Genomic DNA, 22,971 nt, shown 5'->3' with positions numbered 1-22,971 from the left:
AAAGTAGTCTTGACAGTATCTTTCTTATTTCTATTTGACTGTAATTTTCTCAATCTGAGAAACACAATGTAAAAATATTTTATTGATTCTTTTGCCTATGTGCTCTGAAGTGGTCATGTCATTTTTAAAAGAATGCTACAGACTAAGCAGATAAAAGCGTCTGTATTCTTACTTAAGACATTAGTAAGTGATAGCGAGTCTTCATCTGCCTGTGTGCAACTGAAGAATGCAGCTGCATAGCGAGATTTTCTTCTGTCATTGTGGAATTTAAGTGCTTTCCCTCCCTCTCTTGCCTGCCAAGGTGGTTTTACCACAATGATGTTGGTTAAGTAAAGTATAGCCCTATATCCCCCACCCCTTCTCTTTGAATCATAAAGTAAATCCTCTCCAGGTACTGCAAACTAATAAACCAGAGCAAAAACAGTGTAGATTAAGCTCCATATTTGTCTTGGATAGAAGGCCAGACTTCTGTCTGGAACATCTGAATTGGTGCTTTGGGTGCAACTTCCTTCTATTCAAGGGTGGTGATCATCTCGTCAGCAAAGCATCTGAATAATTAGATGAAGTGACTGACAGAAGTAAGCTTCCATAATACATGTACACCTAAGGAAGGCAATAAGGGCTGTTTGGCTTGTGCTATATATAACATGTGCTGTACCTGCTTATGCTTCTTCCTCCTATTTTCTTTTGCTTGGTTAGATCTGGAATGTATAGTTTGTGGATGACCAAGAATGTAGAGTTTTTAATGGAAATGAATTTGTCTAACCCTACTTTTTACAAGGAAGTTGCACTGAATGCATTCTAACTGCTTTCCCGATTAATTGAATCTGAATTAGTATTTGGCAATGACTAATGTATTAATAAAATAAATACTTCTGAATTTGGTTGTAATTCTTGGCTTCCTTTAGTGCCCTAGTCACTGCTGCCTCAAGAAGTCAAGAAGCCTCTTTTGTATCTACAAAGAAACAGTCTATTACCCATATTGAGTCCAGTGGTATAATTCTCATCATCTTTGAGGGAGAGGGGACTGACAAAGGATAATGCAGCCTCTGTGTGGATGCCTAGGACACTTTGAAGTGACAGGTAAAGACAGAATATATGAATGTACCAAGGTCTTTCTTAGAAGTACTTTTTCAATATTGAAAGATCTGATGTTCTTTGAGGTACTGACCACATTTGACCCTGTGTACTTCAAAAGCATTGTTCAATCAGTTTAGCAACTGCTTACAAGGCATGAAAATTCAGAAGACCTTCATCTTTGAATAAAACACATTTTTTTTTCTCTCAATGCAAATCTCTAAATTTCCTTAGCAATCTGCATACGATGAAGTTCAAATTAATATAATCACTCTATTCTTCAAAACTATTGCTCTGAATTGTATTTGTGACATGTATGGCTTTTTTTTTCTAGCAAAGTTAATTCATTGTGATCTATATGATGCTTTCTTTGAGTGGGGGGGATTTATTATAAGATTTTGATCCCATATTGTCTGTGACCTATTAAAATGTCTCTATATTCTTAAAGCAGAATTTAAAATATTGTTACTTTTTCTTAGTTTTCTAGATTTATATTACTTGCTTCATGTCCCTTTACTGGCTCAGAGACAAGGGAAGTATTCTTAATGATGCAAGTCCTTGAAATCATGCAGTTTATTCAAGGAGAGCCTATATTTGTATGCTAAATTTTCTTATTGAAAAATACGTGGAAATTCTTAGTCTTTTGTTGGATCCAGAAAGCAGAAATGCAGTTAGCATGGGGGATAGGAGTGTTCGTTTTTGTTGCTCTCCTTTGGCATGACTCTTGCATGTTGGAATTCACCATCTTGGTTTTTCCTTCTGAGAAAGGGTGGCCTTATGTGTATTAAAGAAATACTCAATTAGTTCATATTTTGTAAAAACATAGTGGAGTACTTTCACCAAAGATGGTAACAGGTAAAAGCATTTCATGTTTTGAAGGAACATGCTATTTTGAGGAAGGATAATTCATTTTCCCCACTGCATTCAGTCCTTGGCCTTTTGAATGGTTTCAACAAAGGAAGTGACTCTTGCAGATGCTTTTGTGCTGTGGTTCCTAATTTATTGGAAGCTGGACTGAGGTCCATTGACTCATTTCACGTAAGCTACCAAAGAGCTATTTCCAGTTAATGCCTGGACCAGGTTTTTGAGCTGAAAGTTGCTGTCTCTGACTGCCAACCATGCTTCACAAGAAACATAACAAACTTGCTTTACAAATATTTTAACATTATAATTTAGCCTTTGAAGTTTTGGCACTTATTTAGCAAAGGATGCCTCTGAAGAGGTATTTTTAGAAAACACTATGTATAGAGCCTCTTTTTTTAATTTATTTTTTCTTCATGTGGAGAATATTTTTAGTCTTTATGAGGTGCCCAGAGTTAAAGGATGTAAAAATGATAAGATGCTCAAACCACAGTTGGATTCAAATTATCTTAAGTTTGGTGGGAACTGGGTCTTCCCATGTTACAGGGAGTTGCCCAGTCCTCCTCTGCTGAAGAGTCCAGCACTCTGTGGTGCAGACAGGGATGGAGGAGGGGTGCTACCTATTTTGTTTGCTTCATTTTGCCTTTGGAACATTTTAACTGCAAATCCCATCCATTGGCAGTAGAACTACTGTTTGAGGGCTGGGTTTTCTAGAAGTGCTTGAGAAACCTGTTACAGACATGGCCAACAGTTACAGGCCTTTGAGGTGATCAGGAGGAGTAGACTTATAAATTCAAAGATTAATTCCAGTTACCCTCATCGTAACAATGGTTGGCATTTTATCAGCCACCAGGCAGGATTCATCTGTGTCGTGGTTTGGCCCAGCTAGCACAGCAGCACCACGACAGTCTCTTGCTCGGTGCCCCCATTCACCTCCACTCTCTTTAAGATGGTGGAGGACCCAGTGAAATGGGAGTAAAAAGATAAGCAAGATTGTTGTGGATTGAGACAAGAGCAGGGAGGGCTCACTGCCAATTATGGTTCTGGGCAAAACAGACTGTAGTACTCGACTTAGAGAGGAAAGTAGGAAAGTTTATTCTACAAGAAACAGAACAGAATAAAAGCAAAAAAAAAAAAAAAAGGGAGTAGGATGATGAGAAAATTACAACCAGCACTTTAAGATCTCCCTCACCCATCCCTCCTTTCTTCCCGGGCCCAGCTCACTGCTCCCGATATCTCTACCTCCTCCCTCCGCAATGGCTCAGGGGGGCAAGGAATGGGGAATGTGGTCAGTCTCTCACAGATGGGCTCTGCCGCTTCTGTCTTCTCAGATGAGGACGACTCCTGGCATTCTTCCCCTGCTCCAACATGGGGTTCCTCCCCCGGAACACAGTCCTTAACAAACTTCTCTGGTGTGGGTTGTTCCCAGCAGCTGCGGCTTCTGCTGATACAGGGTCCCTCACATGGGACGCAGTCCTTGGTGAATATCTCTGGTGTGGATTCTTCACCGCAGTTGCAGTTTCTGCAGTTGCAGGGTCTCTCTCTCAGGACAAGGCCTCTTCTGGGCATAAGTTTAATGAGCTGCTTTGTCGTGGGTTCCTCCCCACAGTTACAGCTGTGGATATTGAGTCCCTTCCTGAGGACATGGCCTGCTCTGGCCGCAGTGATAAAGGGCCCCTCCTTCGGGACAAGGCCTCCTCCGGCCAAAATCACTGTCCCTGGCTCAGGGCCTTTAATGAAGTGAATCACTGCCCCTGGTCTGGGGTCAGCTTTAGCAAAATGTGTCTCTGCCTTCTGCCTTCTGTGAGGATGTCTATTTTAGGACTCTGTCTCTACAGCTCATAAAACAGAGGTTAACATCTTTTTTGTGAGAAAAAGATTTGTACAAGCAAGGTCCCAGTGGACTTCTGCTTGTGCAGCTTGTATAGACTCTAATGTGCCTTGTAACTTCTGACTGGTTTCCTATGGCAGTTGAAAATTTCAGCAACAATAAAATCTGCTGGCTTCACCTTAGTAAAATATCCCTGCAGGTGCATGCAAAACCTTGTGAATTCACAGACTCCTTTTGTTTTGCAGACAGCATAGTAAGAACGTTTGTTTTTCTCAAAGAGCATGAAGAATGTGCTTCCTCAATAGCAGCTGTGAAAGCCTCAGGGCCCCTGTAAACAGTAGTGTTAGTTGACAGAGCTCCTCTGCAGTTGCACCTCTGAAAAAACTCAGGTTCAGATAAAATGAGCATTTTTTGGGTTTCTGCTGTAATTCGAGTTTTTCCCATAGTCCATTGTGCCATTTAGTGTTAAAAATAGGACTCCTTAAGTGTGCGCGTTTTATTTTTCCAGCATTTATCTGTATGAAGGCTTGCCAGAGAAACAGCTTGCCTTTCCCCAGTGCTGACCTGATCTGATTGTAATACTAAACTCAAGGTAAGAGTCAGGACTAATGTAGCTATTCTGTGTCTCAGCTCTTCCTTTAGGTTTCTGGCAGCTTCTGCAAATTACACTTCGTGCTTCAGATACTGGTATGGTGTTGCATAGATGACTTTGAAAAAAATTTATTTTGTTGGCTGTGATTAATTTTGTTGTGCCTCACTTTCGCCATTTCTAAAATCAGATTGAAATTGTCCTCATATTTTGAAAACTGTGGAGAGTGCTATCTATGCCTGTCTTGGATCTATTTCTACTCCTATATGAATGAAGTTGGAAGGGTTCTGTTTCACAGACTGCTGTAGTGTTAGAAGACAGGGTTCTCTGGGTTCTCAGGGTTTGCAAGTTTTTCCCTTGCGAATACACCTTCAAAGCCTTCCCAGGATTCAGCTTGAACTCATTTACTTTCCTTCATAGTGAACAGTGTTGCTTTACCAAGATGATGTGGTTTATGTTTCAGTTTTGTAAAGTGCCTTGAGATCTGTGTGGAAAATACTTTAAAAGAACAAAACATGATTTACTTGAAAGCTAGGAAGAAGGTATATCACATAGGGAAGCAGAATAAAGCTTGCAGCTTCAGTTCACTGGATGAAGATGCTTTCTGGCATTATTGACATGAAGAATAACCCAAAGGAGAGGAAAGTTGCTTGAGGCTTGGTAACAACCCCAAGAGACCTTTACAGCTTTGGGCATGCTGAGAAGGAGGAGGGCATACTTTCTCCCTTTCCCAGAGGCTGCCAGCAGAGCAGCTTCCCTGTGCTTTCAGGATTTGCTGAATTTTTCATGATTTATTTTATTACTGATTTATTTGGCAAGAGTTTACTCAAGGATATGGGGGGAAAAAGACCTCAAAACAGACTAGCCTCCAGATATTGCTTGAATCCTTGTGTTATCACCTGGGGAGAATAATGAAATGTTTATTTTGCATTAGACTAGGTAGGGCTCAGTATCAATTGGGACATTATCTGTGGAGTAAAAGTGCTAGGTTTTTTGCACAGACCTTTTCTGATTGCCGGGAATACTCCTAAAGTAAAGGTTTTTACTGGATTTTCTTTTTGTAAATGAGTGCAAGTTGAAATGTATTTTAATACTCAACTAAAGAAATAATTGTCTGAGGAATCACAGATGTGAATGTTCCTGATTTTTCACAAACACTATATTATTAGACTTTTTTTTAGTGTTCTTTATCTTCTCAAAAATGAAGAGAATAATAGCAGAGCAGCTGCTTCCTAGTGATTTTTGAAATTGAGAAGTATTCTTCCTTGCCCTGTGTTATGTCAATGTGACATTCCTTATATTACATGTGGCTTTGCCAGGAAGCTAGTAAAACTTTCCGAATATCCATTTATCAGTACTTTAAAAGACAGCTGATTAATGTTATTTGCATATGAACAACAGAATGTGTAAACATTGACTGGAGAGTCATCCAAATTAATGCTTTCAGCTGGATTCACAATCCCAGTGTTTTGCCAAGGCTGAGTGTAGCTCAACTTGGAAATGTTACCATGAAATGTCCACTTGCAGTATATTAATATTTAATTGTCCTTTCTATTGCTGGTTTTTTTTTTCCCCATAGATTTTCCTGCAATTTCTAAAATCAGAATGAGACTTAAACCCTATCCTCAGAACAGTGAAAATCATCTTGGTTGCATACATCACCTGCAATTAGAAAAAGAATACTAAAAATATTCATCATTTCAACTCTTGCATCATTGGCAAATACCATCAATTTAATGTGATTTGTCCACTTCAGGTCACCATTAGAGGCTGTGTTGCGAACAGCTTTGCTGATAACTCCTCTGGTAGAGTTGTTGAGTAGAGTGAGAGGAGACATGTGAAGGAATGAGTGAGAAATAGGGCAGGCCTCAAGGTGTGTTACTGTAGATCCAGGTACCAGGCATTACTCTAAGTCTTTGTTTTTCGCTTTCTTCATGTGAACATAAAGCTGTTCAAATTAAAATACAAGTTATGTCTGTTTCTACTGCACAGTAGGCACCTCTGCGTCATGTCAGCATTGCAGTTTGAACTTGCTTGTCTACGATGGACTTTGCTCAACATACAGGAGCCAAGCAGCACTCCAGGAGACACTTAGTTTGGCTTCTGAAGCAAGCAAAAGAAGCACGTAGTACAAACCCTTCCTGGTCTTTGTAAATACAGCTAGGGTTTTCCATGAATGCTACAGCACATGGTACATCATTTAGGGGTCAGTGTTTAGCTGGTCATTGTGGTTAGGCTCACCATAACCATTTTCATCAAAATCAAATTAATTGTGTTCTTTATTACTGCAGCCTAAAGTAAAGGAGGTGTGAGAAAGTAGTTATAGACTGTCTTTAGAAAGCCTTGCGAAGCTGTTCTCCCCATCAGCCCATTTCCAAATGGAGCCAGCAAAAGTTGATGCAAGAAGGATGTGACTCATGGCTGAGAATTAACATTTATTTAACAGTTGTCACTGTTAAGACTCAGAGTTTTTATGTTGTACCTAATCTGATACAACTGGCCACCGTGAAAAGCAACAGTCCTGTCCTGCCATTGCCGGAAGTATATCTAAACCCTGCTTGGATGTAGTTCAAATTTATGTGCCTGCAAAAGAGACAGTGTTGTTCTCCTCGTCCTCTGACTATCCATATTTTGTTACTTCTCTTTGACTAAATTTAGCAGTTGCGTAGTTAGGAGGCAAGGCAAAGCAACTTGCTGATTTTGTGGAAGAATGGTCTCCTTTTTACAGGAGCATGGTGATGACTAGTAGCTCTGTTTTGTCAGGCTGCTGAGTTTACCTAGCTCACTTGTGTCTGTGGCTACATTGTTGGGAAAACTCTAGAAGTGTGTGGCCAGGACTGGAGGGTTCAGCAAAATGTGAGGAAAGGATCTCCCCCTGCCCCTCAGTAGCAATTCATAGGCCTGCACTGACATTTCTTGAAACAGAACTTGGCAGCAACGTCTGTCCGTTTTGTGTAAGGACCTTGTGCATTGGGCCCATCCCTATAAGGAAGTGTTAATGTTAAATAATATTTCAAAAGTGGAAATGATCTCATTCTTCCTACGGCTTATGTGGGGTTTTTTTCTCTGGTTACTATTTATGGAAAATAGTTGGTTGTATCCAAATTGTCAAACAATTCAGATTGCTGCCTGGTAGACTTCTTTATTTGCCACTCTACCAGTCTGCATCTTTACACATTGTTTGCACTAAATTGCTATTTCCGATTAAATTTCCTGCAGGTAACTCCACTTATCTTCACCTCCACTTAACAGATAAAGAAATGGAGATGGAATGACACTCACCTTAAAGGGCAATAGAGACTTATACCTTGAAAAGGAACAGTGAGAGCCATTCTGCAGGAACACAAGTGGTGTTTTTCCTTCTACTTTCCTCTACAGCCCATACCTTTGTATGAGCTGACCTATGTTCCATGAAGAGTCCTTCTTACTGATGAGTCTTGCACCTTTATTTCAGTCAAGAGTGTGCCTTGCCCTCTGGACTTGCTGCAAGACTGTTCTGTTCTGGAAGCTTTCTTGGTGGGAAAGGTTTGCTCTTAGTGAAGTTTTTGTTTTGGTCTCTTGTTCATCTTGAAAGTGCGTGACATCGAACTCTTAAGTTGTTTTGGTGGTTTTTTTTTTTAATCTGGAAATTTGCCCATCCTTTTATGTTCAGCTGTAGCATAGCAGCTACATACAGCCTTAGAATCTTACAGAAACTTAAGTAGATATTCTCTGTTCCTTTTCCTTCTCAATTTCTCTTGCAGATGGATATAGCCAGAGCTTTTACTCACACCCTGCTTTCACCTTTCTTGTCGTTTAACTAGGAAACCAGGTAATAGAATCAAATATCTGAGATGTTCTGAGGGAGCTTTCACAAGCCAAGACTAGTGGATGGCCTTCCACAGGAAACTAATGCCCATCACAAGCGTCATCATCTTTCACCTAGGTGCAAATCCTATATCTCCTCTTCCTTTTTTTTGCCTCTTACCTTCCTAGAAGGGTGAGTGTGTGATTATGTAGGAGGGATCATGTATGTATACAGATAGCCATAACTAAGCACTTCTCTCGTCACTCTTCAGCCCTAGGTAAGATGAATGCTTGGGACATTAAGCATTAGGCTGCAGGAAAACTCAGAGATTTGATCAAGGCAAGACTCTGAGGCTGACACTGAAAGAGCTGTTTTTTTCTATATCTAAACCTCTAAATCTCAGAAGGATAAGCTGAAGCTACCCATTTTGCAGTGTATTTTTGTTCTTAAAGTGACACATAGATTGCTATATATATATATATATATATATATATATATATATATTCTCAAAGCATTATAAGCATTGAAATGCAAAACCACAATTGTATTGACTGTTCTCCCCTCAAACAGTTTGATATGGCAGAACAGTAATGCTTTCTCTTTTAAATTGTCCTTGTCATCACTGTAGCGATCAGATTTTGCCATTATGGTTCCTTCATGAAATAATACTTCTTTCTCCACTTTTGGTACTGATGGCCAAAGCTCCTGATGGTTTGGTGGTAAAAGTATGGCACAGCTCTATCTCCACTGTTCCAAAGCTTCAGGCACTAGGAAGGTGGTACTGTGTACTCACTGCACGCATCTTTTTTATCCCAGTGTATCCTGGGCCTCATCAAGGCAATTTGATTTGTGTCAAAAACTGTCTCCTTCTCAAAAAATCATAGTTCAAGAAATGAACTGTTGTAGTGGGATTTGAATTGGCAAACATCTGTTCTCCGGTATTGCATATACTAACAAGATGCACTATCTGCATTTGCAGCTTTTTATGGCCAGGGGGATCTCTTATGTTCATTAACGCTAGACTAGAGGCATTGCACAGGCTGGTCATTGATGGTCTGTGGCTCATTTAGCAGTCAACTCCTTTGCTGGCACAGACTTATAATGTGTAATTACTTAATTTGATTGAGATGATCTAAAAAGAGCTTAGCAAGAGTCAGGCAATCAAACATGTATTAGTAAAAAGAAATACAAACTTAATGCCCTCTTCTCTTCCAGCCTTCTCTAATGTGGAAGGTCCCTCCTAGTTCCCAAGGTGAAGCCCACCATCTGCTCCTGCTTCTTTGGACTCCTTAGAAAATAGAAAGGCTTTTAGAGCATCCCTAAAAGAAAATGTATTACAGTTTCAAGGAAACTTTATACAGATGCCGTGTTAGAAGCTCCTTCTCTTTTCTGCTGTTTTAAGTGGTGTCTCTTGGCCATGAAAGAGCCAAGTGTAGAGAAATCCACTGTGACTGAGTTTTACTTTAGACAGATATACATGTTTTGGAGTCAGACAAATCTTTCATTAGACCTGAGTATATTTTTTTTATCTAGAAAACCAACAACTGAGGAGTAAACAGGCATTTTGTTGTTGACCTTACTTTGTTTATCATTTATTTTATGAGCAAAAATATTGCAGCAAAATATTGAGCATGGGCTTTTTTATGCTGGTTAATTTCATAGATCTTAAAAGAATATTTTCTTGAATATGCCTGGATACAAGTACCTGCTGAAAGTTGACAAAATGCTTAAGTGCACAGGAATGCAGTTGCTTCAGTAGACAGAAGAGCTTCCTGTTTTTAGATGCTTCTAAGAGGACAAAGATTTGCAGCACTGAAACTTGGGGCTAGGCAGGAGAAACAAAATATATGAGCAAGCTAAAACAAGCTATGAAATGCCATTTCACTGCACAGTATTGTTAGCTTTTCAGCAACCTACTCATTTATTTTATTGCCATTAAATTAAAATGCATCAATTTATATGTCATGGTAAACTCTGGAAGAGAAGAATGGCTATACGGGACTGCAAGTCTAGTTCCCTTATGTTTTGTGCTTCATTTAGTCATGCAGAGTTTTGTCTTGAGCTGACCTCCATTTGGAGCACTCCTTGGAAGACAGAGCAGTGTATGAATACACCAATACCACTCTTCTCTTCCTGTTCGTAACTCTAGCCCTCTGTTCTTGCTGATGGAGCAGAAGTACAACCCCTCTATTTTCTCCTCTCTGCCTACATGAGGTTAAGGTGTGGGGTGAGAGGGAGTCCTATGTTACTGCTAAAATCCAAGTGATTGGATTGTCTTCAAAACCCTTCTGTAAAGAAAATAAAATTCCTTACTTGAAAGGACTGAGCTCATCAAGATTTTGGTATGTCATTTCAAGTCATTCAATGCTGAATGGTTATTCTAAGTACAGCATGTCTCAAAATGTACTCTCAACTTTGAGACAGAGCTATTGATAGTAGAGCATAAGGAATGGAATTGTATTGCCAAAGATTGAGGCAAGTGGAGCTGAGCTGGAAGGGACCTTATTGGCAGATTTATGTTTTTAAACTTCAAGTGGCCAGTGTCCTGTTGTTAGTGAAAGCACAGGTTGTGATGTTTGGATGAAAAGTTTTCTTTGCTACTTGTAGAAAGTAGAAGCAAGATTAAAAGGAAGAAAACAAAGTGCATATATTTAATATAAGTCTTGATATACATATTTTATACATATATATACATACATAGATATTTTTGTATATACTTAAATAGTTTCGTGCAGCCCTTATCTTTTCACATCAGGGAAATAAATTTGTTTCAGCTGCGCTTGCTGCTCATTGAAAGCTGCAGAGAACTGAATCACGGCTGCTGCTCATGGGATACTTCTGCTGTTCAGCTTTGTTGAATTGCAGGAAATCCTGGAGTGCAGCACAACTCCAATATTCAGTTTTTATTCCATATTAGGAAATATTTCCTTATCATTACTGCAGGTGTGCTGGAATGATTTGTGAGATTAATTTCTGTGAGCCAAATTAAAAGATGAGGCCTTGCTGCTTACTTCTGGCTTTCAGACATACTCCATGGGAAGGAATGGCCAGTCTCAGCCTGGGGAAGGGTGGCCCTTTTTGGTCAACACAGGTGAAACTAGCCTCACCAAAGCTGTTTTAAAAGAAATGGTTTCAGCCCAATGTAGTTCCCCAACCTGAGTTGCACAGCTTCCTGTGCTGGCACAATGCATCCAGTAGCAACAGGAGGGAAGTAGACAGATAATTTGGTAGAAAGTAGGATGGCTTCTTTCAGAAACAGTACTGACTAATACTGACTTACAGTGTGCATACAACCGTGGATGGAGGGGGCAGGGTTTGTGCTGGTAATTTTCAGAGGGATTTTTTTGGCTGGTCTACTCAGAGCCTATCCTTGACATTTTTTGATATTTAGAAATTTAGGAGTCTAACCCAGGGTAGGAAAGTAACTTCCTGTGTTTTGAAAGTATCTTGGGTACATTGAGTGAAAAGCTTTTCTGGAGTTTAGGGGGCAAGTTGAAACCAGCCACTAACACCCCAATTTGCTCACAAGAACCTTGTTCTACCCCAATATTTTCCTGGTGTCATCAGGCCTAGAAGCACAGCAGCTGCTGAGGCAGCAGGTCACACATCCAATGTTTCTGTCCCCGAATCCTTTGTGTCTCTTAATATCTCCTCAAGTTTTTTTCACAGTTGTGGAGGTCAAGCACTGGGAGTGCCCATTCCTTTTGGTTTACGAGCTGAGGCCCAGCAAGTTGTGAGGGCTCTGGTTTTAGCTGTGACTATAACTGGCAAGTCACACAAATGCTCCATGGGGAAAGCAAGAATGACTTAAAATGGCTAAAACATTCAAACATCTTTTGCTTTTAAATAGCAAAGCCTGTTCTGAAACGGCTAATTTTACTAGATTTCTTAGTGCTACTCTAAATATAACAAATGTAATTAATTCTGTAACTTTCAAGTAGCAAAACTTATTAGAACATAATGCACATTGGGAAATGAATAACAAGCTAAAGGAAATGAAGTATATAAATGAGATAAATGAAGTACTGAAGTGTCAGTGATGTCTTGTTGAAGTCTTGTAATTTAATTTTCTCTTCTCGGATCGGGACTGTTGTGAAAACTGGAGAGTGTCAGAAAGATCTGGTCTTGGCCATATGTCGAAGAAGAATCTACATGTGAAGTGTCTGATTTTTTTATTTGACAGGGAATGTTGCTTCCTTCAGGTAGCATATTAAATAAAATAGAGGCTTGTGAATGGTGATATTACTGAAAACGTGAATTACGTAGGAGCCTAATATTTATTTTCCTTTCTGAAACATACCTCAGAGCAGTGCTTGGCAAACATGCTGATCTGATGACTCTGAACTTCAGTAACAACAGTAGCACAGCTGGGATCATCCAGATGCCAGAATAGGAGCATTAAGTCAAAACCTATTGAGCTGAAGACTTATTCCATTGACATGTGAACTTTGGACAAATCTTCATTCTCAACATGGAAGGCTGTAATAACACAAGTATCAAGATCAGGCTCCAAGAGTTGAAAAATACTGGCCCATATTTTATGTAGATTGGAGCAGTGGAGTTTCCTTGTTTACTTACTGCTCTGAGACTTTGAGATGCGGTAATGTTTTGTTTAATTTCAGAAGTTTCTCAGAAGCTTTGGAAGTGGATTTAAAGTGGGTTATAGAAAAAGAAGGCAGGGAACCTTTCCAGGAGGAGATTCAGTATAAACAATTGGATGGTGGAAATATGCACAGTGTGGTTGCCAAATTTGTGCTAGCAGAAACTGTAGCAAAGAAAGTAACTTTCCCTCTGGGCTGATATCACAGTATGACTACTTTCTCCTTCTTTTTCATCTTTGTAACTATGAGCTGTTGTACAACATTTTTGTCTTTGCTTTCAGTTTGTGTGTCAGCTCATACCATGTACAGAAGTTGTTCAGGACGCCTGGGCGGCTGCTTTTCCAGCTGCTGCTCTCTCCTCAACCTTGCTGGTGTGTCATACCACCTCCTCCTGCTGTGCCTTTGGTTGCTTATTTCATTTATCTGTCCCTGCCCACTGCCTTTTGGTGTGAATCATACTGTTATTTGTGTATGGTGGGCTGTTTTTCTCATACATTTATATATATAGATATATATATATATAGATATATATCTTCCATCTCTCTTAAAGAGCATCCAAACAATTTGGAGACAGCAAGGCTTATGCTGAGACTTGAAACCTTGTTGTATCCATGCTGCTTTCCTAGATAACACTTCGTTTTTAAAATCTAATTCTTGTCAGTGGTGTTTTTTAGTGCCTGGATTTGAGAGTTTCTTTGCTGTGTTGTCTGTAAGGAACCAAGAACCATTACTAAGTCTGCTCTAGCTTCTTTACCTAGAAGAGCTCCAGCACTAAACACTGTGGTGATAGCTGGCGTTTCTGAAGGTACACGCTTTATTGAACTGTATGCATTTACTTTGAAACAGGTCTGCCACCAAAAGTCTGTCTCGTTCCTCTTACGTTCTAATTCTTGAAAAAATGTTGTTTGTGTACTTCATTTCAGGAGCAAGTTGCATGACAAAATGTGTCATACTGAGAAAATGGAAACTTTGAAAGGCAGAAGTATGTTTCAGTATTTGGCTTTCCTGGAGCCTTTCATTCAAGAGCCAAATTCCCTTGGAATGTAAATAGAAACTTTATAAACTTTGCATTTTTACCCTTTTTACTGCAATAATGAACCACCTTCCTGATTGCTGGGCTTTTGGAGATATACTTGGGTATATAAATAAAAATTATCTGCCTTTCTTTGAAGTGATGCAGCTGTTTTGCGTGGAAGTATTGCTGTTCTCTATCCTGTTGAACATGTACTTAGCTTTACATTTTAAATCTGAATCGGAGATCCAGCTGCATGGATTAAGTAGCAAAAGTGCTTTTCTCTGAGAGAATTGTATGTGGTGTTTGCTCTCTAACTTGTATATGCACCAAGTAATGAGTCCAGAGTAAATTTATTCTAGGACTCCTGTATAATAATACTACACACATGGTTTCCAAGATAAGAATGGTTTTTCCATTGGGACTTAGGTCCAGGTTAATTTGAGAGTATAGATCCAGCCTTATTTTATAAAAACAAGCTATATGGTCTAAAAGAGTTGTGCCAGAGACTTATCTGTAAAGGCTGACACCTTCAGACCTGTGCTTACAGAAGTGAAGCCCAGTCATGATACCACTAGCTGGCACAGACTTGCTCTTTTGCTGGCAATCTGTGTAAAACAGTAAAACAAAGCAAGAGTTGATCAAATAGGTTAATGTAATAACCCACAAAATGTGAAACTCTCTCACAAGGAGGACATCTGGAAAGATTCATTTCAGTTTTCAGTGCATGTAGCATAGTCTTACATATTTGTATTATTGTGGAAAGTGAGAGATCATTAAGGAAGTAATAGTGGAAGGTTGGCAGAATGTGTTAGAAGGATCTGAAATTATGAACTCGGCTGTCTTGAGTAGTGTGTTGCTTTTTGGTGTGTTTTTTTTCCTGAATAAGTACTTGAATCTTCATCATTACTACAGTTCAAATGTTTAGTGAAGTACTACAATTGTGCTCTCTAATTCACATCCTTGTCCTGTTGCTCCATTGTAAAGGGTGGAAAGTATGCCATGGGGTAATAAAATGAGCTTCTTGAGATAGTGCCACCTGTGTCAGGATCCTGTTTCATCCCTTGTTATTCTTTTCTCTTTAAAGCCTAGAGCTACATGGATATGCAGAAATAGGCTGTAAAATGACTTAAGGTGATCAAACATCAATCCTTCCTTCTGGCCAAGTGACAGTTCTGTGCACTGCCTCACCTTCACATATCCTGTATGCTCCAAGGTGGAGCTGTGAAGGTTTGAATTTTGTGAAGCTATCCCAAAGTACCAAGTGTTTCTTTCAGGGGAAAACAGTTCTGCTGATGCCTTGATTTCTTTTATCTCTCCCCTTCTGAGCTATTGTAGCAGGTAGGATTGGATACCTCGGTGATTTTGCTCTCATTAACTGGAATGTTAATCCAGTGGTCTAATATGAAAACATTAATGACAGACTGTGGGAGCTGCCAAGAAGCACTCCAGAGAGGACATGAGTTTTGAGTTAGCAACTGTGTATAGGGCTGGATGTGGGGTTTTCAACAGTGAAAATTCTCTTAGGAAAATCAGTCGAGGGTTTTACTTAGACTTGTTGTGGTAGATGGAAGCACAGATAGAAGCTGTAGTAAATGCTGCTTGGCCTTTCTGCTTCCCAATAGGGAAAGATCTGGAAATAAAAAGATCAAATTAATTATTTGACCAGGAAGCATTTTTCTAGCAAAAAGGAGAAGTCCCTTCCAACTGAAGTCTTCTGTTGTTTTCTGTGGTGGATGAGAGACTTGTTTAGAGGAGACTTGAATTTGCTGGCATTGGGCCTGCTGTTGCTTTTCTGCTTCTCTCCCCTGCTCTCCCTTGTCCTTCAGGAATATCCTTCAGGTCCTACCCACTATGCCGTTGTCCTGCCTGCCTCTGGGGCAAGATCATCCCTGGTTGCCCCACCTGTAGGTGCTTGCTACTGAGCTGATCAGGCATCAGGAGAAAGGCTCACACTGGGAGCAAAACCCTCCATCCAGGAGACACAGGCTTGGTTTCTGGGCCAGGCAGCACATACGGCATCTCTGCTTCTGGCAGCTCTGAGACATTGTCCTGTGGGCTCTGTGCTGCTCCATCTTTGTTGATTAGATCAGTTTGATGTCTCTGTCATTCACAGACGGTGGTGTATCATTTTTTTCTGCAATAAAAGGCCCTTCAAAAAGAAAGGTCTTTGGTCCTCATCGGCCAGAGAAGTTTTAGCCACATGTGGCTGGCTGCTATAGTATGACCTTCTTTGTGATCCAGGGAGCTTTAATGCGAGAGCAGTGAAGCAGCAGGAGTAGAATGGTTCCGTTATGCAGATGGAATGAATTTGAGTGAATTAGTAGGTTTTTGAGGGCATTTCCAAGAACTATGGGTGGCATCTTTTCAAAACATTCCTGTTAATGTGATGAGGTCAGTAGTAGTAGTGTGCTGTCAATAAAAGGCCCCATTTTGAAGCTTCTTCCTGCCCCCAGCCCCTCCAGCACATGTATTTATAAAGGTCATACTTAAGGACTAGGTTACTCACAACTGAATATTTTGTTTGGGATGTGGATTTGTGCTTTGTTTAGTGGGTTGTGAGTGGAAGCAGAGAGGCAGGAGGAAAAAGGTTGAAGAGGTTTTCTGGGTTGTGAGTTAACATCGGGTTTTGTCGGGTACCTTCCATCTCCTGCCAGGTCTGTGCTTTATCCACTTGGTTTAGGGGACCTGGAGAACTTAGGGCACTTCTCTGTTTTACAAAGCTGGGTTTTGGTGGTATTTTTTTCCCCTCCCACAGTGGCAGAGCTGATTGGAGAGCAAACTGAGCAAGGGTAAAGTAAATTTCGTCTTGAGGAAATGTATTGCGGTACAGTGTGGTCTGGAGGCAATGCTGGTGGTGTATGTGCAGGATGTACAGGATGCTGGAAGCAAACTTTGGTGATGTCTCCCTCCTGCTTTGGCAGAGTTACATTCATGGTATGATGATGAAGTGAGTCAACACAAGTTTCTTCTCTGGTAAATAGCTTTCTCTGAGCTTGCCAGTTTTGCAGATTGGGTTCTCATCTCTGTTTTCCTATTGTAGAACCACAGTGAGAGTCAGCCCCGCTATTTATAGCATGGAGTGTGCTACTGCCAGAATTGTTATCTCCTTTTTACAGGCTTAATAAAATCAAGTGACTTAGATTTGCTCTTTGGTAATGTCTGCATTTGTGAGTCTAGGAGCATGGGGAAAACAATTAACAGGAAATAAAAATTGCAGTGTTATTTTATCCTACCTGGAATACAAGTTGTGCAAAGGATAAATATCCTGTTGCTTGCTGGTGCTACAGTGTGCTTAAGTAACGATTAATCCATTTCAAGCCTGGGTTAATGCTACACTATCCTGACACTCCAAAATGATCAGAAGGCAGGTTTTTACGCTATGAAGTAATTTTTTTTTTTAAAATGACTTAATCACAGATGCCAGCATGTGGTCAGCAATTGCTCTGTTTGATTTGGGTGCATCAATACGCTGTAGGTTTCACTCTCAGATACCTGGTTTGTGTTTATTTTTTCCCACCTATCAAGGTAAGAAGAGTGTAATATCATACAACAGACTCAATAGGGACAGCAGTGCTAAGTTTTCCCAGCTTTTGGAGAAGCATCCAATATGAGGTATGTCTGTGTGAAGAATAGAACCCCTTAATTTTTAGTAAAGACTATTAAGAGTAGACAGCTGTAATCCTCCTTTAGTAGAAAATTGAAGAGGATAAAGTATTGATTAGAAAATAGAAATATTGACATCACCTAAAAGCAGCTTTAGTGCTATTAAAACCTCTTTGTATACATATAGAAAACCTCTTTGTATATGTATAGAAAGATACATTTTTATTCTCAGAACTCTGGCGTCTTCCACACTCCAAAATATTCAGCTAAAATAATATCTACAAACTGCTATAAAACGCCTTTATTTGTGACACAGCAGCTGCGTTTCTGGCAACAAATATCTATTGTTGCACCAAATCCAATCAAAAATCCCCAAGATTTTTTTATCCTCACAGAGGATAGCAGACAAATGCAAAACAAAATAACCCAGCAGAGTTAAGCAGTCTTCCTGTCCTGATGTGGACGTGCAAGTTTTCTTCTGGGTGAAACTCTTAATCAGTTCACCTTTTAAGATCATAAACCTAATTTGGGATTTGTCTTCCTCAAAAATCCCCATGTGAAATAAGAGTCACGTAAATAACGAAAAGGAAGTGTATGTACTTCTGTGTAATTTTCCAAAACCAACCCCTAAACAACCTGAACAAATGAGCATGGGGCTGAAATGCTGCTTTTCTTGGCTTCTCTCTGTGAGGCTCTCCTGAAGTGCTTCAGCCCACTTCCAGGTAGGGCATGACACCTAGGATAAGCTGTGCCCTTTTAAATTTGTTTTTTTTCATCTCCCCTGGCTTCCTAAAACCAGCTCCAAGGGGCTCAGGACTGCCCTAAGATGTCTTTTCCCAATGTTAAAAGCATTGTTCTATTACATCTCAAAATTTTGAGTTCAAGATGAAAGCTCTAGCGGAGAGTAACCTTTCTTCTTTCCTCTGTATTCCCACTTTTTTAACCGCTCAACTGACCTACAAGTACTTTATCTGCATAGCTAATGTATTTCTGTCTGCATAAGATTTCCCTCCTGAATTTGAGAATCCAAACACAGGGAGCCTGTAAGAAACAGCTGCTCCAGAAAATGCTCTTTTCATTGGTGTCATGTCACAGAGTTGGTTGGAAAGGAAACAAACAGAAAGACTCATTGCCTAGTGGTCTTGTGATGGAGAAGGGTTTTTCTGTTCCTGATGGTTTGTTGTTGCTTTAAAAAAACCCAGTCAAACAGCAACAGAAGTTTTGAATTCAAAATATGACAATTCCATTATTTCATGCTAATGTAATGATTTTTATACATTTCCCCAACCATCCACCTACAATTTTGTTGCGTGGCTTTAAAATTCAAAGATATGAGAGAGCCGGCTGCCTTCTGTCCTTGAAATAGCTTCTTCTCTGGGTAGGATTAGTGTTCTTATCCATTTACTTTTTCTTTTTAGCCTATCCTTTTTTTAGCATGTAGAATTTTTGGAGTCTGAAATTGCCATAGAGTTGTGGCATGTGCAGCTGTGGTGCTGCTTGGGCCTTTTCCTACTTCCCTCTTTTCCTTTGTGCTCTACCACCTCTTCCCTCCTCCAGATGGGGCTCAGGTCTGCTGGAGGTGCATTTTCTTCATTTGTGGACAAGTGCTGCTCAGTGAGCTGCCCGTAGCCTGCATAATTCTTTGCTATGATTCACCCTTTGTTTTGCCAACATGTTGTTATTTTTTTAGAGAGTGGGTAGCAAGCCCTCCTGCTGTCTCAGGATAATTTTATGATACTGCTTTCTAATAGAGTTATTGGTATGTAAAGAACAGTGCCTTTCCTGGGAATTCTGCAGTGTCTAAGAATTTGGAGATGGAAAGTGGGAAAGAGGAATATATATATATATATATATATATATATATACATGTACAAAAATTTTGGTTTTTTTCAAGTGAGTAATGATTTGACATACTCTGTTTCAGTACATGTTACCATGGCAATGACTGCAGGGACTACAACATCCTTTCCCATGAGTAACCACACCCGGGAGAGAGTGACGGTGGCCAAACTCACGCTGGAGAACTTCTACAGCAACCTAATTATACAGCATGAAGAGAGAGAAACCAGGTACTGGCTCTACTTCCTCTCACCCCTCTTCAGCTTTCCTTTGTTGGCTTTTGGTGCTGTTTGTACAAGGGTGCTTTGATCCCTATGCACAGAACAGTTCTCAGAAGTTTTTCTGTACTTGGTAGCAAGGAGCTAATCCCCAAAGGGCACAAGCTGCCTTTTTGGCTGCTGGCTGTGCTGATAGAGCTGCGATCATCCCCCGCTACTGCACCACACAGTCACCTGAGTGACAGATTCTCCACTTTTGATGTTCTCATACAATTTATCTCCTCATCAGATTTATTACTACTTGGTGGAAACTGCTCTATGCAGGGTCTCATTTTGCAGCACATGTGAGGTTTCTACCTCTGTGTGGTAGGTTGGTGACCTCTAACTCTTCTGCATGTGGCACAGGGAATAAAGTTGATACTGGTAGGTGCTGCAGAGCTGCTTATGTGTAGTAATTTGGTTTTGTGTAAGGCAGTGGCTCTTGGTGTCTATTCATGATCTGCAGCATGGAACTCCTGCCAAGACTCATAATCCCTACAGAAGGAAGTGTATAGGAAGTAGGGAACAGGACTGATGGGAGAGGTGTTTGGCAGAGTGATGGGATAAGGAAAGGAGGCACAGGGCTGAGGGTGGTCTAGGGTGGAAATAAGGGGCAGTAAAGAGCATAGGGTTGGTGATGGAGGGTTTGAGAGGCTCTTGGGTGGGCAGGAAGAATTTTGAAGATACTCTCAAATACCCACCTCTAAATTCTTGGTTAGTGTTGACCGCTGCTCCTTGCATGGGATTATGCATTGATCATCTCCAGTTTAACTTCTCTCATCGGTGCCCGATTCTGCCTCTGATGTGGTGAAATGCGACTTGAATTGTCGAAGCACCAAGCTTTTGATTATAACAAATGTTGTGTTTCAAATTGTTGTCAGCCTGTGAAACTATCATTCTCCTGGTAATACGTTTTTAATTGAAGGGTTTTCAGCTGAGCAGCAGGGTTTCTCCATCATGTTTAATCATTATCTAATGTAACTGAGTAGCTTCTAGCTAGGAGAATAGACTTCTACAAAGAGCCTTTAATTTAAGGGACTGCTGTGCTTCCTGAAGTGCAGAAAGACTAACAGCAGCCTGGCACCCAGCCTTCAACCTTTTGGCTGCTGCTAGTGGGTAACCAGCTTTTTGGAAGCTGCACCGGCAGTTGTAAGGAAACATCCCGGAGATGAAAAAAGAGGGGTCCCATACACACATACTATGTGGTGCTCCCAGGCTTCACTCCCTGCTCAGACCCTCCCATGGCACTGGAGGAGCTCTGAGGTCAGTGAGCCATGGATGGGGCAGGATACTGGGAGGAGATTATGATGTTGATGAATCCAGGGAGACAGGGTTAGTTGGCATGAGGGTTAAGGACAGTGGGACCAGTTGTGTGACCAGGAAAAGGTCATCAGGGCTGGGTCTAGGTGAAAGCTGGAGCTGGCTGAAATGTTGGAAGTAGGGCTGTGATAAACAGCAAAAAAATGATTTTCCCAATTTGTAATCCTAGTTGGTTAAAACCAGCCTTACTGAATTCAACAAGTGCATATGAAGAAATATATATAATTAGAGTGATTATATATTTGAATCTTTAATACCTAACACATGCATAAGTATGTGCTTGAAGTTGCTTGGACATTTTCAACAGATTTGGTCGCAAATGAGTAAATAGATGGAGTGGGCAGTAAGTCTTCAACTTTCCATTTGAGGCCAATTCTTTGGTGTCTGGCATATGTGAAGTAAAGGCTTTGTCTTGCCATAATGTTATGTTTATAACATTGTTAATAAGTTAATATTGTTAATATGTTCATATTAACTTATTAACATATTAACAAGTAGTAAAGAAAGCAATATCCTGTTTCTCCCCTTTGCAGGCAGAAGAAGCTAGAAGTGGCTATGGAAGAGGAAGGCCTCGCAGATGAGGAGGTAAATACTACTTAAGTAACCTTTGAAGAGACTGCTTTGCTTTTGTCACACAGCTTCACACTGGCATATGAGGAGCTTAACAGAAACTCTAGCAAGCATGACATTAAGTTTTATTTTGTAAGTGAGTGTTGCCCCTGTGAATAACTTGTTTATTATGGAAGCTGTGAATATGCTTTAGTGGTCCTTGCAGTAGCTAAGGCCTTTCCTGTCACCCTTATTCCTTATGAGACACATGGCTGCAGCAAGTGTATAGCATGCTTTTCAAAGGTTACAAGTGTTTGCCATTTTCTTTGGCAAGAAAGAAAAAAGGTGAGATGCACTTGGAAGAAGCGAGTAGAAGGCAAAATGCTGAACTTTTTTTTTTTTAATTTCTTGATGTAAACAATACACTGGGCACACACCATTGCTCCATTCAGGAATGGGTGAGAGATATCTGTCTGGTTGGCATCTCTCAGAACTTTGGTAATAAGTTACTTTTCCGAGGTCATTTACACCATGGCTACTCGTACTGCCTTCAGGATGGGCAGGGAAATAAACAGGAACAGTGCCTCAGTGATTTTTCCGAGTTTGTGTGGCTGCTGTGACTTCTGGGAAGAGGGAAACGGGAGTGTGGGTTCGTAATGCCACCTTGTGGTTTTAAGTGGCTCTGTCATCCTAGTTTAAAAGCTGGCAGGTGCCTGATCGATGGTGCTGTTACTAATCTTGGAGATCATCTGGGCATCTCTAGGTCAGCGTTTGTGTTCTCTCGGGGTGAATCCCATTGACGTTTTTATAGAACAAAACACATGACAGGATTTGGATAGATTTTTTTTTTCAAATACAGGTGTTTGCCTGCCATAAACCAAATGGATTTTGCTATAGATAGACTGCAGAGATCCAGCTTACACTGTTTGCCTCCTTGTTGCCTATCATGTCTTTTTGGTGGTGCTGCAAGTTTTAGCTTTTGATGATCTTTCACACTGCCCAAAAGCAAGAGTCCTTGCCTCAGCTAGGGACTTTGGCCTTTGCACTGATGTACTTCATTTGAACCAGTATGATTTTTTTTCACCCTTCTTTATTTTTTATTGTTATTTCTTTATCTAGGTAACAAAAAAAGAAAAAAAAAAGTTTTCACTGGGTAAATTGAAATTGGGTGAAACTGGTAGAGGCAGCTATGTAAAAGACTATTCATGCTTTCAGAATTTCATAAAGACTTTTTCACTTTACATTTTCCCTGTAATCATAAGGGGAGGAAGGTTGTATGTCTTGAGTTGGTACTGTCAAACAACTTCTAAATTTCTGTGCATGTTTCTCCTTAGAAAAAACTACGCAGATCACAACACGCTCGTAAAGAAACAGAGTTTCTGCGACTGAAGAGGACTAGACTTGGCTTGGATGACTTTGAATCATTGAAAGTTATAGGAAGAGGAGCATTTGGGGAGGTTTGTAGTATTCTTGCTTAAACAGGATATTAAAATTAGATTTAATGTTGAAATAAAACGTTTTAATTACTGAATAAAAAGTTCTATTTGGCGAGTTTTATTGCAGAAGAATACCTATTTGAGTAATTGTGCAAGTGTGGTAAGTCCAATAATGAACTATGTTCATTGATTTCTCAAGGACCCAG

The 22,971-nt window shown here is 40.2% G+C and overlaps 1 protein-coding gene across 3 annotated transcripts in view; it reads left to right on the top strand.

Moving 5' to 3' along the window:
* The window catches only part of STK38L (serine/threonine kinase 38 like), a 54,649-nt gene that overhangs the window by 9,004 nt on the left and 22,674 nt on the right, over window positions 1-22,971 (top strand). For 2 of the 3 annotated variants that reach the window (XM_062008603.1, XM_062008597.1), the window contains exons 1-4: window positions 4,327-4,361; window positions 19,289-19,433; window positions 21,314-21,365; window positions 22,664-22,786. In XM_062008603.1, the coding sequence (XP_061864587.1) occupies window positions 19,300-19,433; window positions 21,314-21,365; window positions 22,664-22,786 (309 nt within the window). In that variant the 5' untranslated portion in view covers window positions 4,327-4,361; window positions 19,289-19,299. Of the gene's footprint in view, window positions 1-4,326; window positions 4,362-19,288; window positions 19,434-21,313; window positions 21,366-22,663; window positions 22,787-22,971 lie in introns of those variants that run through there. The other variant, XM_062008612.1, reaches the window with a different exon arrangement.

The sequence above is a fragment of the Colius striatus genome, chromosome 1, assembly GCF_028858725.1.
Source record: "Colius striatus isolate bColStr4 chromosome 1, bColStr4.1.hap1, whole genome shotgun sequence".
Lineage (NCBI taxonomy): Eukaryota > Metazoa > Chordata > Aves > Coliiformes > Coliidae > Colius > Colius striatus.
The sequence above is the reverse complement of the archived record's forward strand: the minus strand, read 5'-3'. Positions and strand labels throughout refer to the sequence as shown.